Source organism: Bactrocera dorsalis, chromosome 2 (assembly GCF_023373825.1).
Source record: "Bactrocera dorsalis isolate Fly_Bdor chromosome 2, ASM2337382v1, whole genome shotgun sequence".
NCBI classification, from domain to species: Eukaryota; Metazoa; Arthropoda; class Insecta; order Diptera; family Tephritidae; genus Bactrocera; species Bactrocera dorsalis.
The window spans coordinates 2,811,194-2,829,432 of record NC_064304.1 but is presented as its reverse complement, the minus strand read 5'-3'; the positions used below and the strand labels follow the sequence as shown (position 1 = coordinate 2,829,432).

At 37.6% G+C, this 18,239-nt stretch overlaps 4 protein-coding genes across 6 annotated transcripts; 2 read left to right on the top strand and 2 right to left on the bottom strand.

Annotated features, from left to right (window-relative positions):
• The first annotated feature begins 1,877 nt into the window (after nt 1-1,877).
• Nucleotides 1,878-10,260, top strand: LOC105226778 (prolyl 4-hydroxylase subunit alpha-2). The gene is made up of 9 exons (XM_011205823.4): nt 1,878-2,725; nt 8,136-8,290; nt 8,366-8,522; nt 8,662-8,843; nt 8,921-9,066; nt 9,145-9,594; nt 9,682-9,738; nt 9,802-9,967; nt 10,024-10,260. The coding sequence occupies exons 1-9, from the start codon at nt 2,532-2,534 to the stop codon at nt 10,122-10,124; spliced, it is 1,608 nt and encodes a 535-aa protein (XP_011204125.2). The 5' UTR covers nt 1,878-2,531; the 3' UTR covers nt 10,125-10,260.
• Nucleotides 10,261-11,176: 916 nt separating this feature from the next.
• LOC105226779 (nucleoporin Nup43) lies at nt 11,177-12,569 on the bottom strand. Its single transcript, XM_011205824.4, has 2 exons — nt 12,137-12,569; nt 11,177-12,079 (listed from the first exon to the last, which is right to left on the bottom strand). Exons 1-2 carry the CDS (start codon nt 12,405-12,407, stop codon nt 11,271-11,273), a joined length of 1,080 nt encoding a protein of 359 aa, XP_011204126.2. The 5' UTR covers nt 12,408-12,569; the 3' UTR covers nt 11,177-11,270.
• A 1,193-nt stretch (nt 12,570-13,762) lies between these two features.
• LOC105226781 (Werner Syndrome-like exonuclease) lies at nt 13,763-15,755 on the top strand. Its single transcript, XM_011205826.4, has 6 exons — nt 13,763-14,249; nt 14,313-14,539; nt 14,624-14,851; nt 14,921-15,062; nt 15,140-15,241; nt 15,300-15,755. The coding sequence occupies exons 1-6, from the start codon at nt 14,214-14,216 to the stop codon at nt 15,489-15,491; spliced, it is 927 nt and encodes a 308-aa protein (XP_011204128.2). The 5' UTR covers nt 13,763-14,213; the 3' UTR covers nt 15,492-15,755.
• LOC105226780 (protein hemingway) lies at nt 15,646-17,812 on the bottom strand. Of its 3 annotated transcripts, none has more exons than XM_049447536.1 (5): nt 17,355-17,812; nt 16,988-17,130; nt 16,186-16,931; nt 15,986-16,124; nt 15,646-15,929 (listed from the first exon to the last, which is right to left on the bottom strand). In XM_049447536.1, exons 2-5 carry the CDS (start codon nt 17,123-17,125, stop codon nt 15,780-15,782), a joined length of 1,173 nt encoding a protein of 390 aa, XP_049303493.1. In that variant the 5' UTR covers nt 17,126-17,130; nt 17,355-17,812; the 3' UTR covers nt 15,646-15,779. The 3 variants fall into 3 exon arrangements, with proteins under 3 accessions (XP_049303493.1, XP_049303492.1, XP_049303491.1); XM_049447535.1 differs by having other exon boundaries at nt 16,988-17,223; nt 17,355-17,811; XM_049447534.1 differs by having other exon boundaries at nt 16,988-17,220; nt 17,355-17,811.
• Nucleotides 17,813-18,239: the final 427 nt, after the last annotated feature.

The following is an 18,239-nucleotide window of genomic DNA, read 5'->3' as shown; positions in this document are numbered from 1 at the left end:
ATATAAATATCTCAGCGCATTCTTGATTTTCCCTACTGTAGAACACGCTTATCAATACTCCGACGTACACACACACACAACTTACGTGTCGACATGTAGAATGCATCGGAATATAATTGAGATCGTAAGTGTTCACACGAATTTCGCTGCATGCAAACGAACTAAGCAGATCGGAAGGGCCTGAAAACGAGCGAAGATAACTTACAACACCCAACACGCATTCAAGAGATGCTGGCTATTGAAGTCGTTATTGTTAAAATACAAAGATGTCTAAAACTTTCGACAGCAGCTAAAAACCTGCTTCAGGGTTTACAGATTCATTAGTACCCGAGTGCGCTACCGTCCTCACGACAGTCAGATCTATTTAAACGGAACGGACCCGGGCAAGTCAAGGGCTGTCAACTCGGCCAAATTCTGCCGCTACAACACCAACAAATGAGTGCGCTATAGAGACCAAAAGGGGAGCTCAAATCATTCTACATTTGCATTTCAGACGTTGGTCCTGCCTTTCGCCGTTTTTAAAGCTCATTAAAGGATATAGAAACATTTCGAGTACTGTGGTCCATTCTATTATACATTCTCTCTTCTCTTTCTGGCTGTATTTCAGCTTTTCTTCTTTTATTCGATCTTAAAGCACAAAATATCCAGTCGGGTATTGTTATGAGTATAAAAATGCGAACAGTACATGCCTTTAAAAATAGAGTTACAATACTTTTCAACTCTAGAAATAAACTACTACAAAGCGACGCGGAAGCCCGCGCTGATGGACCGCAAACCAGAGCGCTCGTATCGAGTTGCGACATTGACCTAGTCGAGTTCAGTTCTTAGCTGCGTTTGGTGCACACAAACGGGAGCCAGCGAGTTATCATGAGCTTGCTTAATTAGTTCACTGCTTTCGGTCGCCCGACGCAGCATAAGAAGTACCGTTGGATTTATACTAAAGGGTGATTTTTTAAGAGCTTGATAACTTTTTTTTAAAAAAAAACGCATAAAATTTGCAAAATCTCATCGGTTCTTTATTTGAAACGTTAGATTGGTTCATGACATTTACTTTTTGAAGATAATTTCATTTAAATGTTGACCGCGGCTGCGTCTTAGGTGGTCCATTCGGAAAGTCCAATTTTGGGCAACTTTTTCGAGCATTTCGGCCGGAATAGCCCGAATTTCTTCGGAAATGTTGTCTTCCAAAGCTGGAATAGTTGCTGGCTTATTTCTGTAGACTTTAGACTTGACGTAGCCCCACAAAAATAGTCTAAAGGCGTTAAATCGCATGATCTTGGTGGCCAACTTACGGGTCCATTTCTTGAGATGAATTGTTGTCCGAAGTTTTCCCTCAAAATGGCCATAGAATCGCGAGCTGTCTGGCATGTAGCGCCATCTTGTTGAAACCACATGTCAACCAAGTTCAGTTCTTCCATTTTTGGCAACAAAAAGTTTGTTAGCATCGAACGATAGCGATCGCCATTCACCGTAACGTTGCGTCCAACAGCATCTTTGAAAAAATACGGTCCAATGATTCCACCAGCGTACAAACCACACCAAACAGTGCATTTTTCGGGATGCATGGGCAGTTCTTGAACGGCTTCTGGTTGCTCTTCACCCCAAATGCGGCAATTTTGCTTATTTACGTAGCCATTCAACCAGAAATGAGCCTCATCGCTGAACAAAATTTGTCGATAAAAAATTTTCGAACCGAACACTGATTTTGGTAATAAAATTCAATGATTTGCAAGCGTTGCTCGTTAGTAAGTCTATTCATGATGAAATGTCAAAGCATACTGAGCATCTTTCTCTTTGACACCATGTCTGAAATCCCACGTGATCTGTCAAATACTAATGCATGAAAATCCTAACCTCAAAAAAATCACCCGTTATTTAATTATGTAAAGTGACTGTGTGCTGTGCGACTCGCAGGCGGGTTAAACGACGCGAATATAACAGAATAATTTAATTTGTATCATAAGTGCTGCTGCTGGACAGACGAACGCGATTGCCTTTTAGCAAAAAAAATTAGCATAAAAAATGAAACAAAATAATTAAATGCAAAATACACAACTGAAATGAAGATGTTGAGCTACTCACGGCGGCAGTGGAAGCGCGTCAAAAGCCTTGCTGAAATCTCGCCAACAATGGACTAGTTGTGTTTCTAACGCGACGCCGTCAAGTTCACACAAATCGCGTAGCTCAAATAGCGAATTCTGCGACACGCCCGAACTACCATCGTACACGCCTAGCTTTCGGTGCGCACGAATAACGGCCCAAGTGACAAGATCAACTCTGTGAACAAAAAGTGCTAAATTGCAAATTCTGCGAATAATCGTATGAGCTGCTCAGCATTCCAGTGAATCCAGAGCAAGTGCTGAGGAGCGCAAAAAAAGATACGGAAAAGTGCAATTTTTCAAAATTAAAATTACAAAAAAAAAATAAAAAAAATATATAATTACATAAAGTAAACTCAAAATTATTCTGAAAAAAGTATAAACGCATTTACATATTTTAAACAAAGACTTCAAGCATTAAAGCAACAAAAAATGTCCAAAATGCGTTGGAAAGGTGCCACCCTCCTGTTCGTCGTTGTCGGCCTGCTGTCCACTTGCAGCGCTCAAATTGATTATTTCTCATCCATTTCCGGCTTAGAGAATTTGCTCCGCACCGAAGAGTATCTGCTGCAAAGCTTCCGAGAATATGTGCGCGCCAGCAAGCATCAACTGCAGACACTTGAGAGGTAAGCAGCTTTGGGCCGGGCGTGCAAAATTCTAGCATTAGCATATTGCTAAAAAGCAATAACTAGTGTCTCTGCCCCGGTGTCCACGCGTGTGTGTGTGTATTCACAGACTGTGTCTGTGCAAGCGACGCCGCTTGAGTCTTGCTAATAAATAAGCGCTAATTTATTATCCTGATTTATCATGTTTTATGAAATATGGACAATAAAGTATGTATAACATCGAGTTTGACAAGTTCGTTAAGTGTTCACGCAATAGTGAGTTCTGAACAACACTCGCAAAAAACCGAACCGACTGTACAAAGACAGCAAAGCAGTTTTCGAGATGTGCTAATAACGATTTGTCCCATGTTTATTATTTCTATAACTATTAAATTTGCTTTTAATTTTATGCGTGTTTTTCTGGTTTTCAAACGCATCGAAAATTTGAGCTTCGAAAATAGTCAGCAGCCCAGTGGGAATGGGGGATTTCGTGCAAAGGGGTTTCCACATTCATACGTGTATAATATTATTCAAAATATAATACTATGCGCAAGAAATAGTAAGACTTTGTTCATAATTTTAAAAATCTTTATTTATTCTTCAAACTTTATGTCGTCCGCCTCAAAGTAGTCTCCCTTGACCTCAATACACTTGTGCCAACGTTTTTTCGAATCCTCGCAATAGTTGTTAAAGTTAATTTGTGGAATAGCATTCAATGCGCGTAGCGATTTACGTATAATGTCTTCAACAGACTCTCAAATGAAGCTAAATCAGGCGAAGACGGTGGTTGCGGCTCAATTTTGGTTGAAAATTTGGCCAAAAACTCACGAAGAATCAATGCAATATACGACGTGTCATTATCACGGTGCAAACACCAAGAGTTGGCGGCTCATAACTCCGACCTCTTGTTACGAATAGCTTCATGCAAACGACGCATAACACTCAAATAGTTTTCTTTGTTGACAGTTTGGGCAGTCGGAAGAAATTCGGAGTGCCCACACTTCGATAATCGAAGAATACTGTCATCAATCGAAGAAAACCTTGATTTTTGACATGGGTCCTTCGGCTTCGACTCACCTTTGCCACGATATTCGGCCGATTGATCATCAGTTTCTGGATCGTAAGTATAAATCCAAGTTTCATGACATTCTGGTAGTCGGAAAGGCTTGTATCACAGACGTTAAGGGGACGCTGTTTTTCAAAAAAAAGATATGATTGATTTGGAGTCAACCGTGTTTTTACTTTTCTTAAGCCCAAATGATCTTAAAAAAGGTTTTTCACTGATCCTTTCGATATTCCAACGAGGTCAGTAAGATCCCTGTCTCTTAATTGTCGTTTCCCAATTGCCGTGTTGATCATTCGTTTTCCAATATTCTGATCGTTTCGACACCAGAAATCTGATTCCGCACGCAAAATTTAATGGAACTCCTTTGCTGAATAATTTTACTCATCGTAAAAAGTGAATGCACTTCATGTACCTCAGAAAGACGAGCCTATACTAACCACTAATGATTATTTTGATGTGACTTTTCGTAGAGATACCACTGACAGACATACCAACCTAGAAAAAAATATTAAGTAATTAAAAAAGTATTTCTGTATTTATAATTAAACTTCAAATTATTATTTTTTATATTTATAATGAGCTTATTGAACCTGATATGTACCATTTTGGTCGCCTACTTTTTCCCATTTTTCTATTGATCAGTTCTGGCGGTTTTTTTTCGATTGCTTGCTCCAATCTCATCAGTAAAAAGTAGAATCAATCGTTCGACCAGTCTGGAGCAGCTCCTAGTGGATGATTTTTTTCCAATCCCACCAAACACTCAGTACGAGTATAACCTTTCGAGGCGTCAGTCCTAGCTTTGCGACCATTTGTTGACCTTCACCACTCTTGGAACATGATCTTCTTCGAACATTATTGTCGTATTTTATTGGTACCCAAACATCGAGCTTCTTTTTGTAGCCAGCCTTTTTGAATAGTTCAAACCCATTTAATGATGAAAGTGAAGTTATTAGCAATGTCATGGCTGCTTATATGACGGTCCTGGTCAATATTTACGATATTTTCATCGAATTTTCAGCGATAGATCAGCAAGAGCGAGGTGCATCCTTCACATCGAATTTCCAGATCGGAAGCAAGCGAACTATCTCCGAAAACTTTACAAATTTCATTGCTTGGCTTGCCTTTTTTTTGCTTAAATGAAACTTAAAATCTCACCTTTGTAACACTATGGTATGACACAACTGCGACTACCTAATATTTCGACTATCCTTTATCCACAGTAGTATATAATTTCCAGAATTATTCGACAAATAGAGGGTTCAACAAGATTTAAAGCTTCATGCTGGAAATATTATACAGTGCTGATGGAAGTGGGGTCACTTTACTGAAAATATTTGCGTATCTTCCATACAAAAATATAAATATCTTCTGCACAAAAGCTTGTCAAAACCGATATAATTTTTTTTTCTTCCGTCTTTAAATTGTATAGTAAGTAATTAGTGAAGCGGTTTTCAAGCCGACCAATTAAGCACTCGATAAAAAATATTTGATATTTTCACTATGCATTTTTTCTTTACCGATAGAAAACTAATTAGAAAAAAACTAAAAAAAAATTCATTGAGTTATGCGTCCTTGAAGTAAAGGGGGAAAAAGGCAGTATCCTCGTTGCCATGATGTCTACCCTTGTGGTCATTTCAAATATACGAGTAACACAATATAAGACTTCTGATTAGTACAAATGTCGCTATCTAAAGGAACTGCAAAATCTATTTTTTTTATAAAATGGAGGCTACTCAAATATCAATCAATTTTTCTCTAATACTTTAATTTTATCAAATATTTTTAAAAACAAATTTCAGTTCCTAATTTTTTGTCGCTTCATGTGATAGAGAGATATTTCAAGTAAATGCCGCTTTCAAACCAAGTTAACTATTATTTACTGGTCAGTCTGCCAAATCAGAAATATTAACTATTTCGATCATGTTTGTACATACAGTTCGGTCAAATTAAAAAAAAAACTAAAACTGGAGTGTGGAAATTTCACAACACGGCAAGAGGCTCTCATAAATACCATTATTTGAATATACCAAAAAGGAGTTTAGTTTCTATTAAGCAAATTCGTTAATTTGAGGAGCAATGCTCGAAAGAGCTTACGACCAAGTACCCCTCTACTCGCACACGGCCTTGTACTATGAACAGAGATGAAATTCGCAATGATCATGAACAAACGATGAACCGACTGCGCATCTGCATAATAACACAAATGCGAAACTAACTAGCTGAAAATAAATAAAGGTGAAACGGCGAACAGAGAAATGTTTGAATTTTAAAAGAAGATTTCTTCAAACCGGTAACACTGACGTTAAACATCAAATTATTACGTTGAATAATAAAATTTGAATGTTTAATCAGTTACGACACTGGCCGTCGGCCGTCGACACGTTTGCGAATGCCTTAAAAGCCTATCTCATTAACACACCTACCTACACGGCGGGCACGTCGTAAGACGACTGATACCGAAGCCACTGATAGGCAAATTGATCGATAAGAATAACAAAAGTGAAGCCGACAATACAAGAGTTCAAGTTTACAGCGTGAGGAGAGAGCAGTTTTGGTATGAGAATCATAGGCAGTTTGAATAGCAGTGGAAATGTTTGTTTAGTTCAATGACTGAATGATTATGGAAGGCTTCGACTGCTTCGTTCGCTTGTCCAACAACGAATGCCTCTCACTCGATAACTGTCGTTGACAGCTCGGCCTCTCCTGACATTTCGTCTTCATCATCGCTGTCTAACTCACTGCTCAATGTACACCATAGTTTCATATGATCTACACTACAAGTGTTACAATAACGTCTTTGTGTATGCGTTGAATCTGGTAGATCCTCAATGATGTATCTATTGTAGTTTAGTACCTTCGTAACGATATACGGACCTTTAAATACTGGATCCAATCCCCGATATCATAATTTCGAGATGACTGACATCGTTTGTCATAACGGTCTTCCAATAAACATATCATATGCTGCGCTGAGAAATCATGTTGGAATGCTTCTACGAAAGGAGACCTGGAACACATTTTGTGCATCAAGCCATTCTTTGGCGACGCCTTTTAGCTTAGATTGAGCTGCTAACAAAACTTCTTGTAGTAGCGTTACCTTTTCTATAAATTGCACCGAAGTTAATGTTCCAAAATTAATGTTAATGGGTAGAAATTAGGTAATAATTCAATGATTTCGTGAACTGTATGTACTTCGCTTCCATTCACGTTTTGTAATAGTTCCCAATGGTGGTAACCCTATTGTCGTCGTTGTATTATTAGTTTCATGTTGTGGAGTCGTACACATTGCCGCCTGACCAACGATCGTGTCATTAAATGGAATATTATAACCACTTACATTGGCCGGAACAGTTGTTGCATGGATCACCTGAACTGACACAAGATCACTCACAGACTTGACAAGTCTCGAAATCATATCACGCATCTCGTCCATTTGCTTTTGCATAGGAGACTTTTCACCGCTTTGAAGGTCGCACGAATGTATGTAGGAGAAATATTTATAGTGTATCCACATACACTCTATCGACAACAACAACAACTCGATAAAGTACACGTGGATGTACCATAAATATTGAGGCCGAAAACATTTTCGAAGCATTTCAAAGCGCGCAAAGAATTTAGGTCTTGGATATTGAACACCGAACTAAAAATTCAGCTGAGAAACAAGGGCTTACATATATTATTTTTCGCACTGCTACCACAAGATATTCAAATGTTCTACAGCAGCCACCACCGAATACATTTTTGGGACACGATAACTTCCTTCTTAATACACAACAGCACCCACAGCCTATTCAAAAAAGCTTCATAAATAGTATAATTAAGGACCAACCGGGCAATGAGTTACTTAATAATTTTAATATGAGAATGTTTTTACCTTCAAATAATGCTGATCAATCTATGCTTCCATATCCAAAACCTGATGATTTTCTGAATGAAGCACAATTGTTAGTTGCCAGAAATTCTTTAGGTCAAAATAATTCTCTAGCACATTCACGGTTACCGTTGTTAGCTAACGTCAGCTCCATCATCATCGTTTGGGCAGTTGTTTAGTAGCACCCTTAAAAAAGGACTTGGCATATCGAGCTATGTCCCTAACTTTCAAACCCCAACTTAGGCGCCCTTTTCGGTCCATCCCCTAAGCGGAAGGATGGTTTAATGACATTGTTGTTGTTGAAGCGACAGAATTCTATCGAGTTGACAGTCCTTGGTCAGAGAAAATCCGGGTCCGTTCCGGTTGTGTAGACCACAGGCGCAGGATCAAGCTGGCAGCAAAGTTCACTTAATTTTGTCACTTTTTTTCACAATAAAGGTTTAAGGTCTCGATAAATTGCAAAAGTTTTGATAACTCAAATATCATTTCAGTGAACTGCATCGCATCGAAATGGAATATGCGCAGGCGGCCCGTAATACCGAAAATTATTTAACCAATCCCGTCAATGTTTACCGCTTAATGAAGCGCCTAACCACCGATTGGACGATTTATGAGGAGCGCGTGCAATCAGATGAGGCTGCGAACAGTAAGTAAATGAAATGTGGTCCATAACATTCCAAAAAAGCATAACTTCGTCCTAAATTAATACTTCGTTCACCAGCTTTCCTGCGACAAATGGTTGAGTTTCGCGAAACTCTCAGTTTCCCAAGTGGAGAAGACTTCAAAGCATCCGCGGCTGCTTTGGCTCGTCTGCAGGAGACTTATCATCTGGATACGGCGCAGATAGCAGGCGGTTTCTTAAATGGCGTCAAATATGGGTGAGTGTTGGCAGGGTTTTTGATCTTAGAGTATTTGTCATGGAAGAAAAAACAAACTTCTTTATATAAGTATACTTTTTGAAGTAGTTTTCCAACTTTCTTATTTATTTCGGTTTCGTCTATTATTACTTTTTTCCAGTACAAGCATGACCTGGCAGGACTGTTTTGTTTTGGGTAAGCAACTGTTTCATTTGGAGGAATACAATCATACGAAATTGTGGTTGAAGGAATCCATGCAACGACTCAGTCGCGAACCATATTACATGGATCCGCACACACTAGAGTATGTGGAGGATGTTGCAAAGAGTTTGCTCAATTTAGGTAAGCTATTTCCACCATACTCTTCCATTTCTGGAAAAGCATTCTCATTCCATTTAATGAATTTTGATACCTCGCAGGCGATTTAGAAACCGCGCTCAAGCTCTCAGATGACGTGTTGAGCCTTGATCCCACACGTGCAACCGCTTCATATGTGAGAAACACAATACTCAGTCCGGTTGGCGAGCGGAAGCCAACGCTAACCACAAGTCCCTCGTACTACCATGTAAGTCGATCAACTCTAACTCAATTTAACAGATTACAGCTTAACACATAAACACACACTCCGCTTCTCTACACTTAGCAAACCGAGGAATTTGAGACGTATAAGAAAGTGTGTCGCGGCGAAATCACTGCATCGCCCACGCAATTGCGTCCGCTGCGCTGCCGTTACGAAAGCAAAAATCATCCTTATCGTCTTCTCGCCCCATTTAAAGTGGAGGAGCACAGCCTGGATCCGTTGGTGTTGACACTTCACGATTTTATCGACGACACCAAGATTGAAACCATCAAATACTTGGCCACGCCCTACATGCAACGCTCCACCGTGCGCGATGTGGTCACTCTGTCCAAAGCTACCGACTTCCGCATCAGCAAGAACGCTTGGCTGGCCTATCAAGAACACACTTACATGCAGGATATGTTGCGTGATTTGCAGGACCTCACTGGCCTCGATGTGACGCGCTGCGAGAAATTACAGGTCGCCAACTACGGACTGGGCGGCCACTATGAGCCGCACTGGGACTTTTATTTGGTAAGCACGCACACATAACCATACTGAGTTGTGGCACGAGTGTAACAACTTAGTACACTTTCTTTATTATTTTCGCTGCGCTTTCAGGACACCGAACGTCTGCCCGAGGGACTAGGTAATCGCATTGCCACCGCCATATTTTATGTAAGTGTGTGTTCAATATTTTCCTGTACATTCATTAATAAAACTACTTTTACTAAACTCCAGCTCTCTGAAGTCGAACAAGGTGGCGCTACTGCCTTTCCGAATTTGAATTTCGCCATAAAACCCAAGAAGGGCAATGTGCTGTTCTGGTACAATTTACACCGATCTTTGGAAGGCGATTACCGCACGAGGCACGCAGCCTGTCCGGTGCTGAAAGGATCTAAGTGGAGTGAGTACAAGAATATGACACTCGTATTTTAATATTTTACAAAATGATAATTTTAGTCGGCAATGTCTGGATCAACGCCATAACGCAGCCATTCACCCGGCCCTGCCTGTTGCATAAGGACGATGCAATTTCCAAACCATACTCCACAATAGTATAGAACTTAAAAGTTTCCATATTTATTTCCTATTTTTAGTCGCTGTGAATATATTTATGTACATTTATAAACATTTTGTATAAACATTAATTAATGAAAACCACTTTTTATATAAACTTACAAGCTGCATTTTTTTTAAGTGGCCTTCTATCGACTATTCCAAGCCTAATGATGAATATTAGACCAGTGTCGATAATTATTTACATTAAAAAACATAGTCGGATATATAAAATAACAGAATCAAAAAAAAATAAAAACAAATATTTTGACGTAAGACTCATGAGTCACATTTCATTTTCAGTGGGCTGCTGTTGGTTCAAATTATAATGATTAAGATATCAATCGAATTATATATATGTATAAACACAATGAGCACAGCATTTCCCACAGATGCAATAAAATAATGCTATTTTTATGTAACCTTTCATAAAATGTAAAAAAATTAAACAAACAAACGAATTATCACGGCTTTCATGACGCTGCGTTAATGTGACAGGTAATTTAATTACACACTCTTGCATGTACATACATACACACAGACGTATAATTTACTGATTCAATTTATTGGTCATTGACCAAACTGACCACAGCGCTATACAATGACGCGGTGCCCTAGAACTGGCTCCGAATTCGATTCAACATGCAAAGGAGGACCTACAGGCAAGGAGTTTTCACATGACACTAACCACATTACCCTAGAAATATACGTAGTTATCTTACTTCGATTTCTTAAATATCGCCTACGTACAAAAGTTCATTTTTTTGATCTTCCGTTAGATGATTTATCAAGCAAAACGTACTTTTTTACTTAACAGGATTTTCGTAAACCGTTTAATAAATAATAATGCAATACAATACATTATAAAAAAGTCTATTCTAAATTCTAAACCATGTCTGCCACGGAAAAGCTTTTCATGCTTGTCCTCTGTAACCAAATTTTCGCTTTATGCTTAATATTTGTTTCCGTTTGCAGCGAAAATGTTGTGGGTACATGTCTGTAATAAGCGAAGTCAACAACCAAACTTTTAGAGGCTTCCACACACACATACATGATATAATTTGTATAAATCACAATGACTTTATAATAAAAATTCAGGAAATTTAAAAAGTAACCAATTTTAATATCGTACACTAGCTCTAAGACTACACTTAGTATATATTATCAATTAAATAAATTGCTTCACTATCACTGCCGCAGATTAGCTTCGAGCCGCTTGCGTCAAATGTATTGATAGATTTGCGCAAATTGGAGATTAAACATGTCACATTAATACGATTCTTTGCGCGCTCGCCATTTAACCAGGGATTAACATTTTCAGCTACCGGTTTTTCCATACTTGTAATGCTCATGTTAGATTGCTGTTGCCACAACCATAATTCGCCACACTCTGAGGCTGTGAAGAGTTTCGAAGGTTCTCTATGATGAAACCCGATTTCTGTTATGGCGCTCTTGTGTGCACTCAAGTAGGATGCCGGATAGCCCGGTTGACGAAGATCCCATACGGTTATGGAGCCCTCCTCCGATCCGGCTAGTACGATATGCGGTTGGGTGGGATGTGAGGTGAGTGCAGATACATAGTTCGGTCTTCTCTCATCCTCACACGATGTCATGAAAGCCGTAACAGCTACCTCTTCTTCAGTTGCTCTTGTATCGAACATGCGTATGACACCCATGCGATTTGCGGTAAGCACCTCATTCGGATTGACATATTTAACAGCTGTTAGCGCAATGCTGTCAGCTTCAAGAGTGCGCCGTATTTGATTGACATCATTAGCACTGATAATATTCAATCGACCATCTTCGCCAACTGTGGCTATCTCTCTTTCATATACCGATACGGCCGTACAAGGCGCCGCATCTCCGCTTGCGTTAAATTTGTGCAGGACATCACTTTGGGCGTTTTGTTGCAAAATATCGTCTTCAACCGCACGCTTAATTTCCACTATTGTTATGCGACCTGGAAGGTAATAATTTTGTAAGAAATAAGAAGATAGTGAGATATAAATATACTTACCATCAGAGCTACTGACAACAGCTAAGTCGGTAGTAACGAATTCGATGCCTGTAATGTCACTATTGAAGGATTGTTTGTCACTACAGCGCGGCACAAATTCATTGTAGTCATCGGCATATTGGTTCTGCTGTAAACGCCACAAACGCACAAAATTTGAAGGCATATCCCAGCTGCCGGTTAGGAAACGTTCGCTTGCTTGCAAATTATCTGGAAGCCAACGTGTCTTGGATATTTTTTCCGAAACAAAAAATGTATTCATTCTTGTGTCCATTGCGTTATTTATATATTAATAAATTAATTTAAATCCGCTTTCTTAATACAACAATATTCTTCAAATTGGACAGACCGGCTTAATTTGATTGAGGTTAATTCGGTGACAATAAAACAGCTGTTTGAACAAAGGGTGACACGAATATTTTGTTTTGTAAAACTGTTCCCATTGCTTGTGTGGCCCAACTTATAAATTTACACTTAATTATTATATTTCAATTTTAACTATTATCCTCTTTAGTATTATTAACCATTTCGGTAAAGGTTCAGGAGAGCGGCTTTTCCGAAAACGTACACCAATTTTCACGGGAAAGGTCTTAAAATACTCGTTTTTAGTTCTAATTTACGAATATGTTAGGCGCGTGCCTTTAAAATCAGTATTTTCTTTGTTTTTATCAAAAAACATCGTATTTCCCGAAATCAAAAATTCACTTTTGCACTTTACACGTCTTTGGATGTTGAAATTATACTTTCTATAAGTTATATTCACGTAATTATTGATGTTCTTTCGTTAATCAATAAGATAAATAGGTTTTTTTGTTATTTTTATAAAAATATGAAAAACTTTACAATCACTTCACTTCAACGAAAATGGCAAGGTATGTTCGAAATTATGGCACAGCTGTTGTAAATTCGAATGGCCACTATTGATTCATGATCGTTTTCGAATTATCGATACTCTCAATATTTGAGGCTGATCGAGAATTGGTAAAAATGAGAAATACATAATAGGAAAATTTATAATTCATTATTATTGCAGAAAGAAGAAGAATTTGGACACAGAAGAATTTTGAACACCGGGGTTTTGGACCGACCAGGGATATTATTTTTCGAGCGCTCGAAAAATAATATCCCTGGTCGGTCCAAAACCCCGGTGTTCAAAATTCTTCTGTGTCCAAATTCTTCTTCTTTCTGCAATAATAATGAATTATAAATTTTCCTATTATGTATTTCTCATTTTTACCAATTCTCGATCAGCCTCAAATTTTGAGAATATCGATATTTTAATTTATTTATATTTTCCCAATTATTATTATTTTTCTATTGTGTATTTCTCATTTTTACCAATTTTCTGTCAAACTCTAATATTGAGATTATCGATATTTTAATTTATTTTTATTTTTCCAATTAATAATATTTTTCTATTGTGTATTTCTCATTTTTACCAATTTTCTGTCAAACTCTAATATTGAGATTATCGATATTTTAATTTATTTTTATTTTTCCAATTAATAATATTTTTCTATTATATGTATATCTCATTTTTATCAATTCTTGTTTAGTCTCGAATATCGAGAGTATCGATATTTCGAACCCGATCACTGCTTGTATCACTAGTTTTCAATTGAATTTCGAACAGTGATGCCATTTATAGCGTGAATATTGTGCAAAATCGAAATATTTATTATTGTTTTTATTGCAAAAAAAAAGAAAAATAGATAACGCGCCATATATATTCGTAAATTGGAATTAAAAACACGAATTTTAAGACATTTCCCGTGAAAATTGGTGCACGTTTTCGGAAAAGCCGCTCTCCTGAACCTTTACCACCATTTCAAGTTGCTTAAAAACTTCCAAATGCTTTGATATTTATTTATATTTATTAAGTGTTGCTAAGACGGATGAAAATATTGACAGAAATGTCGATCCGTCAACACTGCATAGATTTGCGCGCGAAAATTGCTTAGATCCAATCAGCAGCTGTGTTTGTCAATATAAAAGTTAGCATTTATACACAGTTTCATTTTCACAATAAAACGGAAAGTAAATAACCGAAGTACCTAATTTTTATCGCATATTTAGCATAATGATAAGACAGCGTAGAAAAAGAAGTACAGAAGAGGTAAATATTATTTGCTAATAAAACGATTGCCTCCTTTTTTCACAAGTGGATTTTCACTTTCAGAACGCCGTGTTTCCGGCAAAGGACAAAGAAAATACTGACCAGGATGACAATCCACCGAAGCGGCGTAGTGCACGCTTGACGCGCAACACACGCTCAATGGCTGAAGATGACATTGTAGTTCCGGAAGAAATAGAAATTAAGCGCAAACTTCCATTTATAAAGTACAAGGGCGCTATTAAATACCATACAGAAGGACATGAAATAGCAGAAGCGTCAGACCTAATATTGTAAGTAATTGGGTTTTTTGCTGCATTTATTGCTTATTATTGTCGTTGCTTCTTATAGTATTTGTAATGAAATGTATTTTGCAGTCAGTGGGTAGAAAAGCAAGTACATACTGAATTGGTGCCGATGGCGTTTGACATGGAATGGCCATTTTCTTTTCAAACTGGACCGGGCAAATCTGCCGTTATACAAATATGTGTCGAGGAGCACTGCTGTTACATATTTCAATTGACCAATTTGAAACGCCTGCCTGCTGCGCTGGTAGCACTGCTAAAACATCCAAAAGTTCGACTACATGGTGTAAACATAAAAAAGTATGAAATCATCTTTTATTAATATAAATGTGTCAATTCGTCATCTCATTTCAATTATTTTACAATCAGCGATTTTCGCAAGCTGGCTCGTGATTTCCCAGAAGTAAATGCAGATCATCTTATAGAAAAGTGTGTAGACTTGGGTGTTTGGTGTAATCAAGTGTGTCAAACTGGTGGACGTTGGAGTTTAGACCGCTTGGCAAATTATGTTGTGAGTTATGGTTAATTTCTCACAAGCAAAACTAAAGAAGTATTTATTTACTAATATCTACTTTTTTCTGCAATCAGGTTGAGCAAACTGTAGACAAAAACAAAAAAGTACGTATGAGTAAATGGCATGTTATTCCACTGGATGAAAACCAACTTCTGTATGCAGCTATCGATGTCTACGTAAGTAAACCGAGTGAAATATCAATTATTCTATGAACATATTTTACGCTTTATTTAGATTGGACAAGTTATTTATCGTGAATTGGAGAAACGTGAAAAGATAAAGCTCAAAAACGAGGTGGAATTCAAAGAGAAAAATGGCGAAGCAGCATTCAAAGCTGTTAAGGCATTGGGTGAAACCTTTTTAAATAAGGCTGAAGAGATTGCATTGTCCGATTCTGGAAAGCAAGAGGCTAAAACAATAGAGTAGCATGTCTCCCAAGATATATTTTGAAGTATTACAGTTAACACTTTTTACTCAATTTTACACACTTTTATAACTCAATTCTTCTTTATTGACGTAGACACCGCTTACGCGGTTATAGCTCTATTAGTAATTTTTTTTGAATTTTTATGCAATTGACTTCTATAATACAAAGGTGATTTTACAAATGTTTAAATGGCCAAAATATATTTATTGGTATACACTGTTCAACATTTAGTCTCAAATAATAAATGAAATTTGTATGTTCAAAAAATCAAAAATTAACATTTATTATTAATTTAAATGTTGCAGCGTGGGACGTCGAAGAGTTATAGCTTCGATGCGGCGCTTGAGTCCTTGATTATCCAGATCAATTTGTCGTTGCTTCTTCTTTCGGTTTATCGCTGCGCTGGTGATACGCGTGGTTGGAGGTAATGTGGCGAACTAAGGATTCCACAATTAATCAGGACACTTATTAATTTTCTCTTTGTAATACTCACTTTAGTAGGCTTTGGTGTGGCCAAATGGTATGTCGGCTTCTGTGAGAGTATTTTTCGTAGCAAAATATGGTTGTGCCGCTCAATTTCCCGCATGCGATCGTTAGAGAAGCTCCAGCTTTTGCGGGGATTGGACCGCATTCTACAATTTATAATTAATTAAAAGGAAAATCACTACTAGAGTGCTATCTGTTATTGCTAACCTCAGTTTGTCACTTGATCCACACGTCTTTAAGAAGTTCAAATGGAAGGCATACTCCTCTGAATTAAAACTGGTCGGTGTTTCGCTAGTAATATGTACATCAATACTTGGCTCATATTCCACAAGCTCATTATCATTTTCCTTTGACGGACCATCACTAACGCTAGCAATATCCGCAAAATTATTCATATTTTCTCTCAATTTCTCTGATGATATGTCAAAAGAATTCACGTGCACATCTATCTCTTTGTGTGAATCATTGTCATCAGGTGCTTCATGCGGTTGCGGAGCATTGCACGGCAACAATACATTATCTTCTTCCTGACTTGAGTCGTCTTGAATACAACTTAAGTCTTTAAATTTGTCAAGTACCTCGGCCTCTTTTTCCGTTTTCACTTCAGCTGTCGCATCTTCATCGACATTGTCCGAGACTTCACCATTGCTCACATCATCGCTTACGGTAGGTGCAGTATTTGGTATTTCCACAATAGAAAGCGGTTCAACAAGCATTCGTTTGTTTCCAATCACTCGCGCCGAGGAACTGCGCCGGGTCAGCGCTGCCTTAAAAGAAATTTTTGGCGTTTTGATAGCGTCATCCATGCACATGGGTTCGGTGTTAATTTCGGCGATAGTCTCACTGATTACCACATCTTGGTCGTCTTCTGAGGAACTATCGTAGGGTACGTAATTCTTATTTTGCAACGAGCCCTTGCGTCCACTAAACCGGCTTCTAGCGTAAGCATAGAGCTGCAATAATTCAAATGTCATCCTGGAGTTCTAAAGTGCTAGGATTCTGAGCTTACCGAACTATTAGATGGTACCATTTCGGGTTCTATTTCACTCTCACTGTCCGTTTCAGATATTTCAGGTATCTCATCCGTGTCATTTTCGAAAGACTCGTTCGCGTATGGGTCTTCATCTGAATTCAATTCATCAGACATGGTTGCTTAATTTAAAAGTACTCAATTTGTTAATATTTTCGCTGTTTATTTGTTTAAATTAAGTAAACAGAAAGTGTCAGTCTTTGATGTGTCGGCTGCTGGCAAATTAGAAAAATGTTTGAGCACAAGTGCAAAAGGCAATTTTTTTTGTGATTATTAATAATATTTTTGACATTTTTTACATTTTGGATTTGAAAAGTGGATTTGAAAGTCTTTCTGCTATGCTTACATGTGTGTGTACTGAAGTTGCCGGCGTGTAAATAAAAGCATTCGAACCTGTCGCTACCAAAAGTAAGTGGCTGACTAACGGTGTTACTAGCGAATATTTGGAGGCGTGATGTAGGTTAGCGTAATAATAATAATGGTGCTTTATTTTAGTTTCGAGGTCCGTTGCCGTTTGGTGGTGGTTAGAACAGGTGTTCTTTTTTGTTGTTTTCTAATCACATAAGTATGTATGTTTAAAGCTACCACCACCAAACTTATTGGGAAAACAGGTACGGTAAATATGATTGAGCGATACAATCAAAAGAAGGAAATTATTATATACAACATATATACATATGTATACACATACAAATGTATATCAGTGTTCGATTTTGTATCGACGACTCTCAATAAATATGAGTAAGGGCAAGTAGATTTACTATGTATATGAATCTATGTACATATATACTTACATATTTATATACAAGTATTACTTATATATAGAAGTTTATACATACATACATATGTCCTTTTATATATATGTACATATATGAATGTACATACAGTGTGCATGAAAATATAGAAATCACACCAAGTTTGATAAATTAATGTTTACCAAAATATTGAACAACACAGTATACATACATATATGTATTGTGTATATGTAAGTATGCGTTCACATGTTGTCTGGGCAACGCTGTGCACATGCGCATTAAACAGTAAACAATGTCATGAAACAATCATAACAAATCACTATCACTAAAGCCTCAAGAAGGTTTCAATAACGTCGAATATTAACACTAAAATAAAACTATTAATAATTTTACATTGTTTCTGCAATATATGAAACGGCAGAGTCTTCAATCTTCTATTTTTCTGGAAATTGTGGATCTCAAAAAGCTGAACCATA

Bases quoted from the DNA above. Each gene is read 5' to 3' on its own strand.
- LOC105226781 (XM_011205826.4), top strand. From the start codon at position 14,214: ATGATAAGACAGCGTAGAAAAAGAAGTACAGAAGAG. The intron at 14,540-14,623 runs GTAAGTAATTGG...TGTATTTTGCAG, and splicing joins GAAGCGTCAGACCTAATATT to TCAGTGGGTAGAAAAGCAAG. The intron at 14,852-14,920 runs GTATGAAATCAT...TTTTACAATCAG, and splicing joins CATGGTGTAAACATAAAAAA to CGATTTTCGCAAGCTGGCTC.
- LOC105226778 (XM_011205823.4), top strand. From the start codon at position 2,532: ATGTCCAAAATGCGTTGGAAAGGTGCCACCCTCCTGTTCGTCGTTGTC. The intron at 8,844-8,920 runs GTAAGCTATTTC...GATACCTCGCAG, and splicing joins AAAGAGTTTGCTCAATTTAG to GCGATTTAGAAACCGCGCTC. The intron at 9,739-9,801 runs GTAAGTGTGTGT...ACTAAACTCCAG, and splicing joins TTGCCACCGCCATATTTTAT to CTCTCTGAAGTCGAACAAGG.
- LOC105226780 (XM_049447536.1), bottom strand. From the start codon at position 17,125: ATGTCTGATGAATTGAATTCAGATGAAGACCCATACGCGAACGAGTCT. The intron at 16,125-16,185 runs GTTAGCAATAAC...TATAAATTGTAG, and splicing joins GGATCAAGTGACAAACTGAG to AATGCGGTCCAATCCCCGCA. The intron at 15,930-15,985 runs GTGAGTATTACA...TGGAATCCTTAG, and splicing joins CCACACCAAAGCCTACTAAA to TTCGCCACATTACCTCCAAC.
- LOC105226779 (XM_011205824.4), bottom strand. From the start codon at position 12,407: ATGGACACAAGAATGAATACATTTTTTGTTTCGGAAAAAATATCCAAG. The intron at 12,080-12,136 runs GTAAGTATATTT...ATTACCTTCCAG, and splicing joins TGTTGTCAGTAGCTCTGATG to GTCGCATAACAATAGTGGAA.